General features: G+C 50.2%; 1 protein-coding gene across 2 annotated transcripts in view; it reads right to left on the minus strand.

The window, feature by feature from the left end:
- The window catches only part of SCARA5 (scavenger receptor class A member 5), a 132090-nt gene that overhangs the window by 13259 nt on the left and 101803 nt on the right, over nt 1-17028 (minus strand). For both annotated transcript variants that reach the window (XM_084997774.1, XM_005670449.4), the window contains exon 8: nt 144-338. In XM_084997774.1, the coding sequence (XP_084853900.1) occupies nt 144-338 (195 nt within the window). The remainder of the gene's footprint in view (nt 1-143; nt 339-17028) is intronic.

A 17028-nucleotide genomic window follows, 5' to 3' on the forward strand; every position in this document is an offset into this window, starting at 1 on the left:
GGGGTGGTGAGCTTCCCGTCTTGGCATGGATCCAGGCAGAGGCCAGATGACACTGGGCAGGGTCCCAGTGGAGGGGGCGCTGCACAGGAGGGCAGGCCTAGGACTCCCAGGCCCTCGCCCAGGTTCTCCTCCTAGTGCCCTACCTTGTCCGAAGTGAGCCGTCCGGTGCACATCCTCGGCGCTGGGGAAGCCCAGCATGCGGCACACCACATCCCCGTCCTTCTTGTCCCAGCCATCGTCACACACGGTGCCCCAGCGCCGGTCGTGGTACACCTCCACGCGGCCCTGGTGTGGGCCCGTGCCATTCACCAGCCGGACCATCACGGCCTCCACGATACCTGCCGGGAGCAGCACAGGGTCACTGGTCACCGCCTTGCTTTGGACTCAGCAGGGCCCCTCAACAGGGACCCTCCCCCACTTCCCACTGCCACCTGCAATAGGAAGGGGGCTGGAGCCACAGCCAAGGCCCAGATGGCGCCCAGCAAAGGCCAGGGCATCACCTTTGCCCTTTGTCACCCCTGCTCTTCTTTCTTCTTCCCTCTACTTTTTTTTTTTTTTTTTTTTTTTAAATAGGCTTTTTTTTTTGGCCGTGCCCAAGGCATGAGGAAGTTCCCAGGCCAGGAATCAAACGCATGCCACAGCAGTGACAATGTTAGATCTTAACCACTAGGCCACCAGGGGACTCCCCCAAATAGACTATTGTTTTCAGAGTGGTTTTGGTTCACAGCAAAATCGAGAAGGAGGTACAAAGATTTCTCCTAGACCCCCTGCCCCTACACGTGCAGAGCCTCCTCCCCCACCACCCACACCCCAACAGACTGACTGCACGTTTGCTATAATCTATGCACCTGCAATGACACATCGTCATTGCCCAGGGCTGATGGGGTTCACTCCTGGTGTTATCCAGTCTATGGTTTGGACAAATGTACAAGGTCAAGCATCCACCATTACAGTATCACACAGAACAATGTCGAAAAAGCCCCTGTGCTCCACCTCTTCATTCATACCTCTCCACCTCCTAACCCCTGGCAACCACAGATATTGTTACTGTCTCCCCAGCTTCGCCTTTTCCAGAGTGTCAGATGGTTGGAGTCGCATCAAATTCAGCCTTTTCAGATTGGCTTCTTTCTCCCAGTAAAATGCACTTAAGGTTCCTCCATGTCTGCTCACGACTTGATATCTCCTTTCTTTTAGCATCAAACACTATTCCACTGTCTGGATGATGTACCACAGTGAATTTATCTCTTCAGCCATGGAAGCACATCTTGGTTGCTTTCGAGTTTTGGCCAATCATCCATAAAAATGCTGGAAACATTCCGTGCATGTTTTTGTGTGCATGTATTTTTAACTCACTTAATACCAAGGAGTAGTAGGATTTCTGGATTCCGCTCCACTTTTGTTTGTTTGTTTTTTTGTTTATTTTTAGAGCTGCACCTGCGGCATATGGAGGTTCCCAGGCTAGGGGTCGACGCAGAGCTGTACCCGCTGGCCTACACCACAGTCACAGCACTGCAGGATCCAAGCCGTGTCTGCGACCTATACCACAGCTCACGACAATGTGGGATCCTTAACCCACTGCTGCTCCACTTTTTGAGACCTGGTGACCAGCAGTCAGGCTTGCCAGGGAGGAGGGTGAAGGGGAAGAGAGAAAACCAAGGGATGGTCAAAACTGTGGGCAAGGGGCCCTGCTGGGTAACCTAGTAGGTGGGGAAACCCTCAGGGTGTCTCAGCCCTGCGCTCCATCCTCGGGGTCCACTTTCCCACTAGGCTATTGGCATGATATTGTTTGAAGCCAGGCAGACATGGGTATGAATTTTGGCTCTGCCCTTTGTTTGTTTGTTTCTTTCTTTCTTTCTTTCTGCTTTTTAGGGCCATACCTGTGGCATATGGAAGTTTCCAGGTTAGGGGTTGAATTGGAGTTACAGCTGCTGGCCTACACCACAGCCACAGCAATGCAGGATCCAAGCTTTTGTCCTTTTAGGACCACACCCGCGGCACATGGAGGTTCCTAGGCTAGGGGTCGAATTGGAGCTTTTGCTGCCAGCCTATGCCACAGCCACAGCAACGCCACATCCGAGCAGCGTCTGCGACCTACACCACAGCTCACGGCAACGCCGGATCCCTAACCCCCTGAGCAAGGCCAGGGATTGAACCCACAACCTCACGGTTCCTAGTCGGATTCAGTTCCGCTGCGCCACGACAGGAACTCCCCATCACTATTTTACATGCTACTAAGAAGGAGGAAGCTTGGCCAGTTGCAATAACATGTTACGTCAATTGCTACATGCTCCCAGACTTCAGAGGTGTTTTCACTGTGTGTCAGAGAACCAGTGAAATATCGCAATAGATGTAAAGAGCTTACAATGGCAGCTGGCACAGAGAAGACTCTTCTCTCTCCCTGAATGACCTTGAGAAAGTCTCCCAGCATCTCTGAGGGCATTGCTGGCAACTGTGACGTGGGACAAGGCACTGGGCTATTTTGCAGACTAAGTAAAATGACCTCTATAAGGCTTAGAGCATGGTGCCTGGCACACAGTAGGAAATTAGCAAATCCTAGTTTGCCACCCACCCCCTTCTCTTTGCATTACAAAGTAAGGTGATACTTTTGGGGGAGGTGGGGGTCAGGGAACAGCTGCTAAAAGCCTTCTGATCATCTCAAAGCCAGAGTTTCACTGGAGTGTTACAGTGTCAGAGTGATACGCTGTATGTGGGAACTGGGATGAAGGATTGGGTCTCCACATGTGTCATCAGCAGCCTGCCTGCCCTGCCCTGCCATACATGGGGGCCTATCTTTACCTCTCAGGGACCCGACCTTCCTCACTTGACAAGATACTGCAGTGATCATTGAGATTTCTTTTTTTCTTTTTGGCTGCATCCATGTAGAAGTTTCTGGGCCAGGAAATGAACCCATGCCACGGCAGTGGCCTGAGCCGTTGCTGTGATAACACCACATTCTTTTTTTTTGTTGTCTTTTTGCCTTTTCTAGGGCCGCTCCCGAGGCATATGGAGATTCCCAGGCTAGGGGTCTAATCGGAGCTGTAGCTGCCAGCCTACGCCAGAGCCACAGCAACGCAGGATCCAAGCTGCGTCTGCCACTTACACCACAGCTCACGGCAACGCCGGATCCTTAACCCACTGAGCAAGGCCAGGGATTGAACCCGCAACCTCATGGTTCCTAGTCGGATTCGTTAACCACTGAGCCACGACGGGAACTCCCAACACCACATTCTTAACCCATTACATCACCAGGGAAGTCCTGGCCACTGAGTCTTAAATCTGGCCACACATCAAAATCATTAGGAAAACCGGTGAAAAGACAAATTCCTGAGTTCACTCAGACCTACTGGGTCAGAATCTTGGTGGGAGGAATCAGCAATCTATACGTATTTTTTACAAGTGTCCCAAAGGACTGTGAGGTAATTGATGTTTGTGGAGTGGCCTTTGGGAGTGAAAAGATTCAGGAATCCAGAAAGCTCCTTCCAGATCCACTGTTAAATGATTCCAAACCAGGCGAGAGGTCAAGGTTGTTACTTCTGGCAGCCAGAAGCCACCTGGACATGTGGGCTGGAGATGTGACACAGTGACAAGAGGGTGACATCATGCAGGAAAATCCTTACATGAACTGCCATAGAAAACAGCAAAGCCCGATCATGTTCTGTTCCCAATAAGTACTGAACCCTTGGAATTTTTTTTTTTTTTGGGTCTTTTTAGGGCTACACTTATGGCATATGGAAGTTCCCAGGCTAGGGGTCCAATCAGAGCTGCAGCTGCCAGCCTATACCTCAGCCACAGCAACTGGGGATATGAGCCGAGTCTTTGACCTACACCACAGCTCACAGCAACACCAGATCCTAAACCCATTAAGTGAGGCCAGAGATCAAAAAAACCAACATCCTCATGGATACTAGTCAGGTTCTAAACCCGCTGAACCACAATGGGAACTCTACCCTTGGACTATTTTTTTGTCTTTTCTTGGCCAGCTGGCCTAGGGGCTTCCCTCTTCTAATGATTGTGACTCAGCAGAGAACTTTGTAGGCTCCTGGAGGAGCTGGCAGAACTGATAAACCCCACAGCTGTGCCACATGAGAAAGGAGAGGAGTTGGAACTGGCCATGTGTCTGTTTCGAGCTGCCCAGGCTAGGAAAACCCCAGAATACTCTGTGCAGGGGCACCAAAAAAGTCCCCAGGAACCACACCAAAGATGCTGAAAGAGGACAGACTTGGAAAAGCTCCTTGAAATGTTTAATGCAATTTTCTTTCTTTTCATTTTTTTAGGGCCCCATCCACAGCACATCCCAGGCTAGGTGTCCAATCGGAGCTGTAGCCCCAAGCCTGTACCACAGTCATGGCTACAGCAATGCAGGATCCAACCACAACCTTCAGCACAGCTCACGGCAATGCCAGATCCTTAACCCAATGAGCAAGACCAGGGATCAAACCCTCATCCTCAAGGATACTAGTCAGATTCGTCTCCACTGTGCCACAACGGGAACTCCTAATGCCATTTTCTATGTATCTCTCATCCCTGACCGTTCTTCCTGCATGGCTTTACGAGCTCCAGCCAGGAGAGGCTGAGGACGAGCAGGAGAGCACAGGACTCCTGGAGACAGAGACCACGGAGGGGCAGGATGCAGAAGCCAAGTAAGTCTGAGACAGACATGCCTGCAGGAGCAGTAATGACCAGCAAACCTGGAGCCACAGCAGCAAAGGCCGCCTGGCCCTGGCTGGGGCTTGGCTCTGGTGGGGTGGCCAAGGTTGACATCAGCCTTGATTTCTCCCAGACCTGCCTCACCTCTGTCAGCACCCTGTCCCAGTGGCAGTGGGCCACCCAGGCCAGGAGGCCTCCAACGGCAGCCTCAGTGTGGGGTCATCAGTGTGGCAGGAGGGTGCTGTGTGTCCCAGAGCCGGCCAGGCAGAGTTCAGGGTCAAAATAACAGGAAGAGACCGGGGGGAGTGTGGGCAGGCAGGGCTGATGTTCAGAGACATTCCACATCCTCTCCGTTCTGGCCAGCCTGAACTCACTCTGTTCGTGTCTTTATTTTGCCAAGTACGTGATGGCCATCTGTTAGGAGCCTGGTCCTGTTCTAGGAGCTGCGGATCCATCTATAACAAAGTCTCTGCTCGCGTGGACTGATATTTTAGAAGGAGAGACTAGCAATAAAACTAGGAATCAAATGAAAATTTAACTATGACCACGTGCAAAGATAGGAACAGAAGCACAAGAAGAGAATGGAGTGGGAGGGGAGGCTGTACCTTGGATGCAGAGACGAGGAAGCCCTTGAGTAGAGCCCTGCGTGAGCTGGGGGAGAACGTGGACCCCTCCTCCCACCTCAGAAAAACCCTCTCTGTACTCTGGCCTAAAAGTTTCTTGTCCTTTAAATCTCAGCTTGTATGTCTCATCTCCCCCAAAGCCTCCCTTGATCCCCCATACCTGGGCAGGACCCCTTTTGAGGACATACGTATCACTTCATATGATAATTTCCTATTATAAGGACACTGTAAGCGTGCTGAGGACAGGACATCAGAGCCAGATGCAGCACCTGGTATACTGAGACACCCAAGCTGGGCCCCATGAAGGCACCCACAAATGGAAGTACCCACTCAGATAGTATACACCCAGGTGTGCAGGTCCTGACTAGTGGACACAGCTCCCCAGAACCACCAGCTTTGGTGGGAGCCTGAACGGAGAGTCAGCATCAGGGCTGCTCCTGTTTCCAATACCCTCTTTATTACAGCCCAGCCCTGTCTTCTTTTTTTTCTTTTCCCCTGTGGCACATGGCAGTTCCCAGGCCAGGGATTGAATTGGAGCCACAGCTGCAACCTACATACCACATCGCAATGTGGAATCCTTAACCCGCTGTGCTGGGCCAGGGATCAAATCAGAGCCTCCACAGGGACAAGCCAGGTCATCAGCCCACAGCACTACAGAGGGAACTCCCAACATCACAGCCCCTTCCACTCACTCCCTCGCCGATGGCTTCTTTCGGTGGGATGGTCCTAGATTCTGGACCCAGAATTCAAGGTTTGGTACAATAACCATACATTCCAAATAAAAAAATAAGGATGTGGTCTGTCATGTGATTATGATGAGTGCTGAAGGATATCTGGAAAGTGTCATTCGGCTGCTGAAATATTAGAATTCCCACAAGGCTTCGATGTATATGGAAGTGGCAAAAGAATATTTGGAAACAGAACAACTTCAAAAAATTGGAAACACATGGTAACCATAATTGTGAGACTTAATGCGTCAGTTTCAAGGATGTTTCTGGTTTATGCCCCATGCTCCCCACAGATCAAGCAAGGTCACAGCCCTCAGGACTCCCCCCACCAGGGTTGGGCTCATCAAGCACAGAAGCCTATTCCTTGTCACTTGTTTCCAGACCCCCCAGAGTCAGGGCTTCTCCCCACAATGGAGGCTCAACATGGTCCCCTTGCCATGGGGTCAGCACATGCTACACACCCCAAAAAAATCCAAATTAGGCACATTTTAGTCTAGCTCCATCTCATAGAACATGGCACTAAGCTGTGATTTTTGCATCATTTTCTCCCCCCTAACAGAAGCCCATCTTGGAGTTCCCTTCATGGCTCAGCAGTTAACAAACCCAACTAGGATCCATGAGGATGTAGGTTCTATCCCTGACCTCGTTCAGTGGGTTAAGGATTCAGCGTTACTATGACCTGTGGTGTAGGTCACAGATGCGTCTTGGATCCCACGTTGCTGTGGCTGTGATGTAGGCCGGCAGCTATAGCTCTGATTCAACCCCTAGCCTGGGAACTTCCATACGCCGCAGGTGTGGCCCTAAAAAGCAAAAAAAAAAAACAAAAAACAAAAAACAAAAAACAAAGAGGCCATCTCTATGGATACCTCCCTTAGGAAGACTATAGGCTAAAGTTTGATCCGATTATGATGCAAACTGCCCAAATTCAGGACACGGCTATCCCATGAACAGTATCTCCAGCCTTCTTTGCCCTGAGGACTGCCAGGGGTGGCCATAGGCAGGCCTTTTCCAGGCTGAGACATGATGCCACCTTCTGGAATGCCCTTGGGTAAGTACCCAGTGACTGCAACACTGACCCCCCCCTCCAGCCTGAGAAAGACATCAGGACTTGCTAAGAAGTTTGGGTTTCTGTGGGCAGAGGGTGTAAACTCTGCCTTTTCCCAGCAGTTCCTGCCCTACAGCAAAGCTTTCCCACCAAGCAACCAACCACCATTAAGAAACATTCTCACAGCCCCACAAAATCAGATGCAGTGCCTGAGAGGCTGCTGGAGCCTGATTTGTGCACCACCGCCCCCACCCCATACTTCTTGTAAGTCCTGAGAGCTTATTCTTAGACGCCCACCCAGAATAGTCCCCAAGGAGTGGGCAGGGCTATTTGGAGTCAAGGAGATGCCTCTCTTTGCATAGGACAGTGTAATAGAGAAGAACTAATCTGACTCCTTGTAAATTCTGTTCCTTTTACTCTAACCTTTCTTTAACCTTTGTGCTCTGTTGCTGGCTTTGCACTCTTTGTAAAAGAATGTTGCCTATAGCCTGAAATATACAGGATAGCCTGACAGTGGCCTGACCTGAACAGAAAACAACATTAGCCTTGTTGGAGGTTTACAGGAACATCATGACCTGACTGTGACATGACCCAGTCCTTGACAGCTGCAAGAACAAAGCATTCAACACCAAGAAGTTTGCAACAACTAACCAGGCCCCTCCTTCACCTTGTCTTTAAAAGGGCTTTGCCAAAAGCCTTTGGGGAGGTCAGGGATTTTTTTCTTTTTCTTTTCTTTTTTTTAAGCTGCACCTGCAGCATATGGAAGGTTCCTGCCAGGAGTTGAATTGCAGCTGCAGCTGGGGCCTATGCCACAGCCACAGAAATACCAGATCCAGGCCACAGCTGTGACCCATGCCTCAGCTTGTGGCAATGCCAGATCCTTGAGCCACTGAGTCAGCCTGGGGATCGAATTTGCATCCTCACAGAGACAATGTCAGGTCCTTAAACCACTGAGCAACAACTAGAACTCCAAGGGCTTTTAAGGCATGAGCCACCCATCTTCTTGCATGGCTGTGCAATAAACTTTTCTCTGCCCCAAACTCAGGCATTTCAGTATTGCGTGGCTTCACTGGGCACTGGGAACATGGACTTGCACTCAGTATCAATAGCAGAGGAAGACAGAAGGCAGGGGTTTTGATTGTACAAAACCCAGGCACTCCAAAGTGGGCAGACAGAGAGGGCTAGACCAGGTTGAGGCAAAGGACCTCAGGCTTTCACAACTGCATGTGTCTTCCCTTAATAGCTGCCCCTGGGGAGTTCCTGTCGAGGTGCAGTGGAAATGAATCCAACTAGGAACCATGAAATTTCGGGTTCGATCCCTGGCTTCACTCAGTGGGTTAAGGATCCGGTGTTGCCGTGAGCTGTGGTGTAGGTCATAGATGTGGCTCAGATCCTGCATTGCTATGGCTGTGGTGTAGGCCGGCAGCTGTGGCTCCAATTAGACCCCTAGCCTGGGAAACTCCATATGCCGTGGGTGTGGCCCTAAAATTAAAAAAAAAAAAAATTACCTGCCCCTGAGAGGCCTCTTTACTTCTTTCTCTGCATCCCACATCAGTGAGCCCTGGGAAATCCCTCCTGAGCAAAATGTGGATGAGCAACTCCGCAGAACCCCTGCCCTGGAGGAGTCCCGTGTGGATATCTGAGCGTGACTCATAAAGGCAGGCCCCTAGGTGAAGATAATAGCAAACTCTTTCTCTTTCTCTTGTTCTGGGGCCGCTATCCTGTAGACTGGCATCTACCTGGACATGTGGCCACAGTTCACAAGTGGAGGGGACCATAGCGACGGCAATGCTGGTGCCCACCCTGCTCTCTTCGAGAAGAGCCCCAGCTACACGGCATCCCTTGTCTGGGAGACCCAGGCTGAAGGCAAATACCCAGTGGTTCTTCCTCACTGAGCACCTGGAAAATGGGTGGACAGTGTTCTGACCTGATGGCTTATCCCAAGCCCTGGTCCACTAAGTCTTGGGCAGAGCTCTTCATTACACCCAGAAACATCCTGCTGTTCTTTTTTCCCAGCTGCCCCAGATTTGGGGTCAGGGGTTTTCCCTTTTTATACAGAGAAGTAGACAGAGAAGAATCCCTTCAATCAAAGCCTTGACAGGAAGCATCAAGACTTGTTTCCATGTGTAACTACAGGGGAGGAAGCTGATGCCAGAAACCCAGGGCAGGAGTTCACGTTGTGGCTCAGTGTTAATAACCCTATATAGGGTGTCTGTAGGTTCAATCCCTGGCCTCACTAAGTGGGTTAAGGGTCTTTCATTGCCACAAGCTGAAGCATAGGTAGCCAATGTGGCCCGGATCCCATGTTGCTGTGGTGTAGGCCGGCAGGTGCAACTCTGATTCAACCCCTAGCCTGGGAACTTCCATATGCCATGGGTGTAGCTGTAAAAAGAAAATAAAGGAAAAGAAAAGAAAAGAAAAAAGAGAAGAGAAGAGAAGAGAAGAGAAGAGAAAAGAAAAGAAAAGAAAAGAAAAGAAGAGAAGAGAAAAGAAAAGAAAAGAGAAGAAAAGAAAAGAAACCCAGTGCAGGAGGCTTGCCCTTTCTAGCTGGGTAGCCTCTTCTTTGCTCTCTCCCAGATCAAAAGTCTCAATCATTTCAACAACATGTTTTCGGGAGCATCAGTGCTTCTAATCCCTGTTTGGAGCTTCCCATCTAGTTGCAAGGTCAGACCACACAACCCACCTCTTCATTCCCTGACCTGTTCTTTTGGGAGCAACCATGAGGCTCCCATCTACCCTCCTGCAGTAGGACCACAGGTCTGCTCCAGTCCGGACCAGGCCCCTCAGTAAAGAGGTGGGGCTAAGGCACAGATGGGGTCAGACGGTGGAGAAAAACAATGCATGGTGCCTGGATAAGGGAGTTTTGCATTTTCTGGGGCATCTCTAGCAAAAACTTCCTCACACTCAAGTGTGGGCTACAGATGTCACCACTATTTGTAGATACTTTAGGTAACTGTCAGGTAAACTCTAGGCTTTTCTAACCATCACAAATGATGAAGAAGCCTAGAATTTGCCAGGTGGTGGAGACCTGGAGACCACATTAATCCTGACTTCCTGTGATACACAAGGAATCAGAGGCCCAGATAGGTGCTGTGTTTGCTCAAGGCCATCCCACAGTCAGTAGTAGAAGAGATGGGCCTGAACTTGAGACTTCACACTGAAGCCAATTCTATGTCTATCTATTTCTTTCTCTTAAGTCATTCAATCTTCATGAGATCTCTGGGCTTGGTACACTAAGTCTGCTGCACAACTTTGATGCAAGATGCCTTTGAATGGAGGAGGAGTTCCATTAAAAATGATGCTTTAACCCTTGAAATATAATGCTTTTACCCCAAATGCATAGAACAGTTCGGCTTCTCCTAAGTTTGTTTTTTGTTTGTTTGTTTGTTTTTTGTTTTTTTTTTAGGTCCACACCTGTGGCATATGGAAGTTCCTAGGCTAGGGGTCCAATTGGAGCTGCAGATGCCAGAGCCACGCAGGATCCAAGCTGCATCTGCGACCTACACCGAAACTTGTGGCAATGCTGGATCCTTAACCCACTGACTGAGGCCAAAGATCGAACCTGCATCCTTGAGGATACTAGTTGGGTTCTTAACCCACTGACCTACAGCGGGAACTGCTGGCTTCTCCTAAATCCTGTGGGAGGACCAGGATGATGAAAATGCCCTAGTGAAGCACAGCTACTGCAGAATTTGTATTTAAAAATGAACATGTTTCTGTTTCTAGTCAGGGGAAGGACAAACCAGTCTTAGCTTTGGGGAGAAGTGATAGTATTTATTGACATACAATCTGATCCTACTTCCTGTGCACAGATTTGGGATGCTGATTCTCTGGACAATGTATGCATTTCTTTTCTCAGTTACTCATTTATTTATCCAGCTAGATGCACTTACAGAGTCCCTACCACATTCCAGAACTGTACTATGTGCTAAGGATGCAAAGACAAATAAGTACTGTCTTTGCCCTTGAGGCGCTCAAATGAACTAAGCCTAAAAATGGATTAGATGGGAATTCCCATTGTGGCGCAGCAGAAACGAATCTGACTAGCATCCATGAGGATGCGGGTTCAATCCCTGGCCTCGCTCAGTGTGTCAAGGATCCAGCGTTGCCACGAGCAACGCTCGTGGTTGCAGATGCAGCTCAGATCTGGTGTGGCTGTGGCTGTGGTGTAGGCTGGGAGCTGTAGCTCCAATTTGACCCCTAGCCTGGGAACTTCCATATGCCTAGAGTGTGGCCCTAAAGAGCAAAAAAAAAAAAAAAAAAAAAAAAAAAAAAAAAAAAAAAAAAAAAAAGGATAAGACCACAGAATGTCAGAGCTGGCAGAGACTGCAGGGACTTCCCAGTCCAAATCCCTCCTCTAGAGATGAGGAAACTTACCTTCAGAGCTGCTACTGGGATGCCAGAGCCTTCTCTTTCTAGACTACTTCTCCTTTCAGTGTTGGCACTTTCGGTACTGCCTAGGCTGTAGTACAGAGTTAAGCTGGTCCCACGTTAAACCAGTAGAGCCAAGATGGAAGCAAGCTGGCACTCCTTAGGCCAGAGGTCACTGCTTGAGAGAGCTTAAGAAAAGCTCTTAGGAGTTCCTGCTCTGGTGCAGTGGAAACTAATTCGACCAGTAACCATGAGGTTACAGGTTCAATCCCTGGCCTTGCTCAGTGGGTTAAGCATCCGGTGTTGCTGTGAGATGTGGTGTAGGTTGCAGACATGGCTCAGATCCCGCGTTGCTGTGGCTGTGGTGTAGGCCAGTGGCTATAGCTCTGATTCGACCCCTGGCCTGGGTAGTTCCACATGCTGCAGGTGCAGCCCTAAAAAAGCAAAAAAAAAAAAAAAAAAAAAAAAAGCTCTGAATCTCTGAGGGTTATGTGTACCTATCCTATTTTCCCTTTGGAAGAGACATGATGTTTTATTTGTCCACAGTCCCTCAATACTTAGTATTCTACCTGGCTGGCTGAAAATGCCAAGTACATGTTTGATAGGTAGGTGGAATATAGGGCAGATGGGTGAATGAATACATGACCATATCAGTGGGTCCAATCAGGATCCCCACCTAGTACCTCCTGGTGCCTATATCTCCCTGGTTCTAGTCTTAACCTTTAGTGCCTGGCTGTTCAGAGTGGGTGCAGGGCCCACCCCTTGACCCACCTCCCCAGGATGAAGGCCATGACTGGAGCCCTGACCTTGGTTTGTATCTATCTGTGCTGCCTTCCTGTAGATCTTTCTAGGTCATTCTGTAGATCACCCTATTACTGGTTGGTCTCTAAACGTGGATCGACCCAGCCATGGGGACAAAAAGGGATAGAACCCTGCTTTGTCTTGGGACACAAAAATGCTTCAGGGCAATTCCAAGCTGCCCCTGCTGAGTGCTTGTGGAGGAGACCAGGGCGGGCAGTGGGGGTGGGAGGGAGGGTGGCGAGCCAGGAGAAGGGGCAGTCAGGGCATGCTGCCGGAGTTCTTGAGTCTTAGAGGCACAAGGACACTCTCTCTTCCAATTTCTTCACCTGTCACACTCACTTCTCAGGCTTGTTGAGGGGATCAGTGATAAAAATTCTATCCTTGACCGAACTCTAGCCACGATCCTCTGAGCCCTCTCATCAACCAGGCCTCAACTTTGTCCTAGAAAGACATGAACCAAATAGTAACACAGCACAGCTTATTTGCTTTCTTGTTGTTGTTTGTTTGGTTTGTTTGTTTGTTTGTTTCTTTAGGGCCACTCACACTCTTGGCATATGGAGGTTGCCAGGCTAGGGGTTGAATCAGAGCTACAGCTGCCAGCCTACACCACAGCCACAGTAATGCCAGAGCTGAGCTGCATCTGCAACCTACATCACAGCTCATGGCAACACTGGATCCTTAACCCACTGAGCGAGGCCAGGGATTGAACCTGAATCCTCATGGATCCTAGTCGAGATCGTTAACCACTGAGCCACGACGGGAACTCCTTAACACAGTTTCTAACATCTCCAAGCTGCATCCCTGGGCTGACCCTAGTCCCCCTACAAGTGCCTGCCTGAGAAAACTCAAGCTGCCAAAAGAATGTACTGTTTGTTCCACCTGCCACCTGAAGTTAGGGTCCGTCTCCCAGCATCTGCGGAAAGTGTGGGGGTCCTCACTGGGATCAGCCCCCGTCAGTAACCCAGAGGCCTTCACGGGGTCCAATTCCCCTCCTGCTTTTAGTAATTTCTCATTTCCCTGATTCTACTGAGCCCCCACCCACCCCCTCCCATCCCCTCAAGTCTCCCATTAAAATGCTCAGTCACTGCTGTACAAATGGAAGCTGAGCTCGGTTCCTGCTGGCCTCTTTTCCCCCACTGCAATAGTATATTATTGATGGAAGATCTGTCCTGGCCACTCTAGCACCCGGCTTGGCTTACCTCTGACATCAGATGCGACAAGACTGACATTAGACAAGCTGGTCGAGGCATATGCCATGCTCACAGCCTGCAGCCACTTCCCTTCCCAGGGGTAAGGCCACCAGGGATTGACTCATCTGGCTCAGAAGCTCTGTCCGAACCACTATAATGATAATTAGCAAGACCACCCAGATTCTCTTAGGAATTGGGTGGAGGGGGGAATATTCAGAGAGCAGAGAGCCGAGTAGAAGGGGAAGCAAAAAAAGAAGGACTGGTGGAATTCATAAGCCACGTTGGACACGAGACACTAGAATGATGACATGGAGCCTTGGGCTGAAGCCCCCAGAACAGGCTCTGCAAGACCCATTTGTATTATGAGCCCTAGTCTTCCAAAGTCTTCCCAGGCGTCCTTACCATATGACCCCACTACTTGCAGGGACCAGTGAGTCCCTGGTCCTTGCCATCAAAAACTGCCCCAAAAGAGCACCTATGAATCCCAAGCACCCAGCTAAGGGCTAGGGAGCTACTTGCCTCCTGGGTGCTGGGTTCACTGGGGAATTCGGATGGAGGAAAACGTGGTGGTGATTCCTGGGGCGGGGGGCAGCAGGGGAGAGTAGGAAGAGGCTGGTTCTGGACTCAGGAAGAGGGTTTAAAATCTGGCTCCATTATGGACCAGATGGGACCCCTCTACTCTACCCTCTTTTCTTTCTTTCTTTCTTTTTTTTTCTCTTGCTTTTTTTTAGAATTGCACCTGTGGCATATGTAGGTTCCCAGGCTAGGGGTCAAATTGGAGCTACCGGCCTACACCACAGCCACAGCAATGCAGGATCTGATCCGTGTCTACAACCTACACCACAGCTCATGGCAACGCCGGATCCTTAACCCCACAGAGCAAGGCCAGGGATCAAACCTGCCTCCTCATGGATACTAATCAGGTTCGTTCATGCTACACCACAGTGGGAACTCCCTATACCTACCCTCTTCTTAAAACAGGTAAAATGGTGATGGTTGGGAGCCATAACACATGTCAAGGACTTGGTACATCACGGGCGCCCATCACTCTGAGTTGCCATTCCTCACCCCCACTCCACAGCCAGCACTTCACTGAGAAACGTATGGGTTGGCTCTAACGCATCTTCATGGGTTGCTGAGGATGGCTTGGCTATCAGTAGCCCATCAGCGACACGGCCTCAAAAGCCTCCTTGCAAAGCAAGCCTGCTGCTTGGGCAGCAGGAGCAAGAGGGGCTCATGGCTCCAATTGGATTAATCTCCTAACTTCCTCTGCTCTTCCCAGGGAGCAGTTCCTGGCTTCTAAGCTCATTAGGGGAGGGGGACAGGGGTGTCGGCAGAAGACTGGCTCCTGCTGTCACCGAGTTTCTGCTCACTAATGCAAGCGGGATGTGATTCATTAAGCAAGGCGGCTGGAATGGTCTAGGAATGTGGCGTGAGGGCTGAGGCCGTGCTGGGGCTCCTAGCACACACATCTTAACACATCTAATCTGTGGGGATTCTTGCCTCAAAACAAATACCTTTGCTCCCTTTGCCTTGTAAATATATCTATAGGAAAAGCAAGGTCCCAGACAAGCAGGCTGAGTCTGCTCCAGATCCCCTGCCTTGGCCTTGACTATCTGAGCCCCAGAGCTGGGAGAGACTCTGGATGTTGGCCTTGAACTGCTGCTCCTCCCTACCCCCCAAACTTCAAGTACAGGAATCTTCTCCTCTCAGGACCATGCCTGGCTGCTGCTCATTCTGCCTCTGGGAATGGAAGGGAATTTGACAGTATCTCTTGGGGATCCACTCCAGGATATTTTTTTGGGGGGGGGGCTGTACCCTCAGCATATGGCAGTTCCTAGACTAGGGGTTGAATCAGAGCTGTAGCCGCTGGCCTATGCCACAGCCACAGCAATGCCAGGTCCAAGGCAGGTCTGTGACCTACACCACAGCTCATGGTCGGTAATGCCAGATCCCTAACCCACTGAGCAAGGCCAGGGATTGAACCTGTGGCCTCATGGATACTAGTCAGATTTGTTTCCGCTGAGCCATGATGGGAATGCCCATTCCAGAATTTAACAAACAGCATATGGTTTCACTCCCAGGGAGCTGGCATCTCTGGATGGCCCCGGAGTTTCTCCATCCAATTGTTCCCTACCTTAATTTACTCTACATGCTTTGGGTTTGGCGGTTATAATTGGGAGGCGGGAGGCAGAACAGCTTCCTCTTTCTCCCGCATCTGGTGCATCTGGGGAGAATAATAGAGGGAGTGGCTGCATTATTTGGCCCCTCATCAGGTCTGGGAGGACAGCTTAATGGCCAGTAGTTACCATCTCCAAACCGGTTTCTAGAGCTGGGGTGGCCTTAGAAAAACCCTTGGGCTTGTCCACACCTGGGTCAGAGCTGCTCCAAACCCAGCTACAACAAAGATGGGTTCTAGGTGCTGCCCGGAGGAGATTTCTAGTCAAGGATGGACAGTGAAGGGAACGCACATACACTCGGTCCCCAGGTTCACTCGACATGCCAAGTGCCAGGGAGAGCCTCACGCATACGTTTTCTCATTTACTCTTCACCCCAGCTCTGTGAGTTGATCACTGACTCCCACTTCACAGAGAAGAAAATGGGCCCAGAAAAGTCTTGCCTAAGGTTACACAGCTGCTGCAAGGTGGAGCCAGGGAGAAAGCAAAGGCCTTTCATTTTCAAACCACAGGGCCTACAGTCAGGATGAACACTTGAGACCAATATTTAATAAATACTTCCCTGTACATAAAATGCCATTCACCTATCTCCCAGCAGCCCTCTGGGTTTGCAGGAATTTGTGTCTCTAGGAGTAAGAGAAAGAGCCTGTGACTTAAAGCAGTGGTTCCCGGCCCTAGGCTTTATGTAAGAATCACCAAGGATGCTTTAAAATCTACAGGAGTGGGGTGGGGGGTGGAAGGAGGGGAGGGAAATTTTTGCATAGTTCACAAGTTATGTAAATGCACAGCCCGGGCTAGAAGCACTGCTGGAGAGGTCAGATCTGGGAGCAAGCCTGGGCTACACAACTGAGTCGTAACCAGGCCTTGTAAGGCATGTCAGTGTCACCTACCCCAGGAAGGCCTCCCTGATAAGCGCTCCCCACTGATGAGAAATAGTACACTACCACTCCCTTGGCCAGTCTGCATGCCTGCTCCCATTAGCTCCCATAAGCTCTGATGAAGGGACAGGCATGCAGCATCTTGTTCCTAGTCCTAGTCGAAGGCCCACTTGCAGGCAGGAACCTGCCACATCACCGTCAACAAATGGTTCTAAATGAGTGAGTAAGTGAATGGATGGATGAGGGGCTCCAGGAACAAAATTGATCCCTAAATACCCCAGAGCCTTCCTGGCTGTACATCAGAAGGGCCCAAAAGCCCAGGGCACTTGGCTTCTCAAGAGCAGGGAGGAGGGGAAACCCAGCATAACCTTGAAATCTCACAGCTCCTTTAGGTGTGTTTATCCTGCCTTCCAGGCCCTGCCAGAGCCAAACAAGTCCAGAGAAAGGAGGCTGTTCGGAAGAGAAATAAACACACAGGGCTGGGAAAATAGGCTCTGATTCTCTGCAGCTGCAGAGTCGAGCCCTGGGGATAATCTGGACCAGCTGCCCATTAAGGAAGCTGAACTTT

This window comes from Sus scrofa, chromosome 14 (assembly GCF_054392235.1).
Source record: "Sus scrofa isolate SSC_HxYL_T2T_F1_AM1 chromosome 14, Sscrofa_HxYL_maternal_Yorkshire_Landrace_v2.0, whole genome shotgun sequence".
In the NCBI taxonomy this organism is placed as follows: domain Eukaryota; kingdom Metazoa; phylum Chordata; class Mammalia; order Artiodactyla; family Suidae; genus Sus; species Sus scrofa.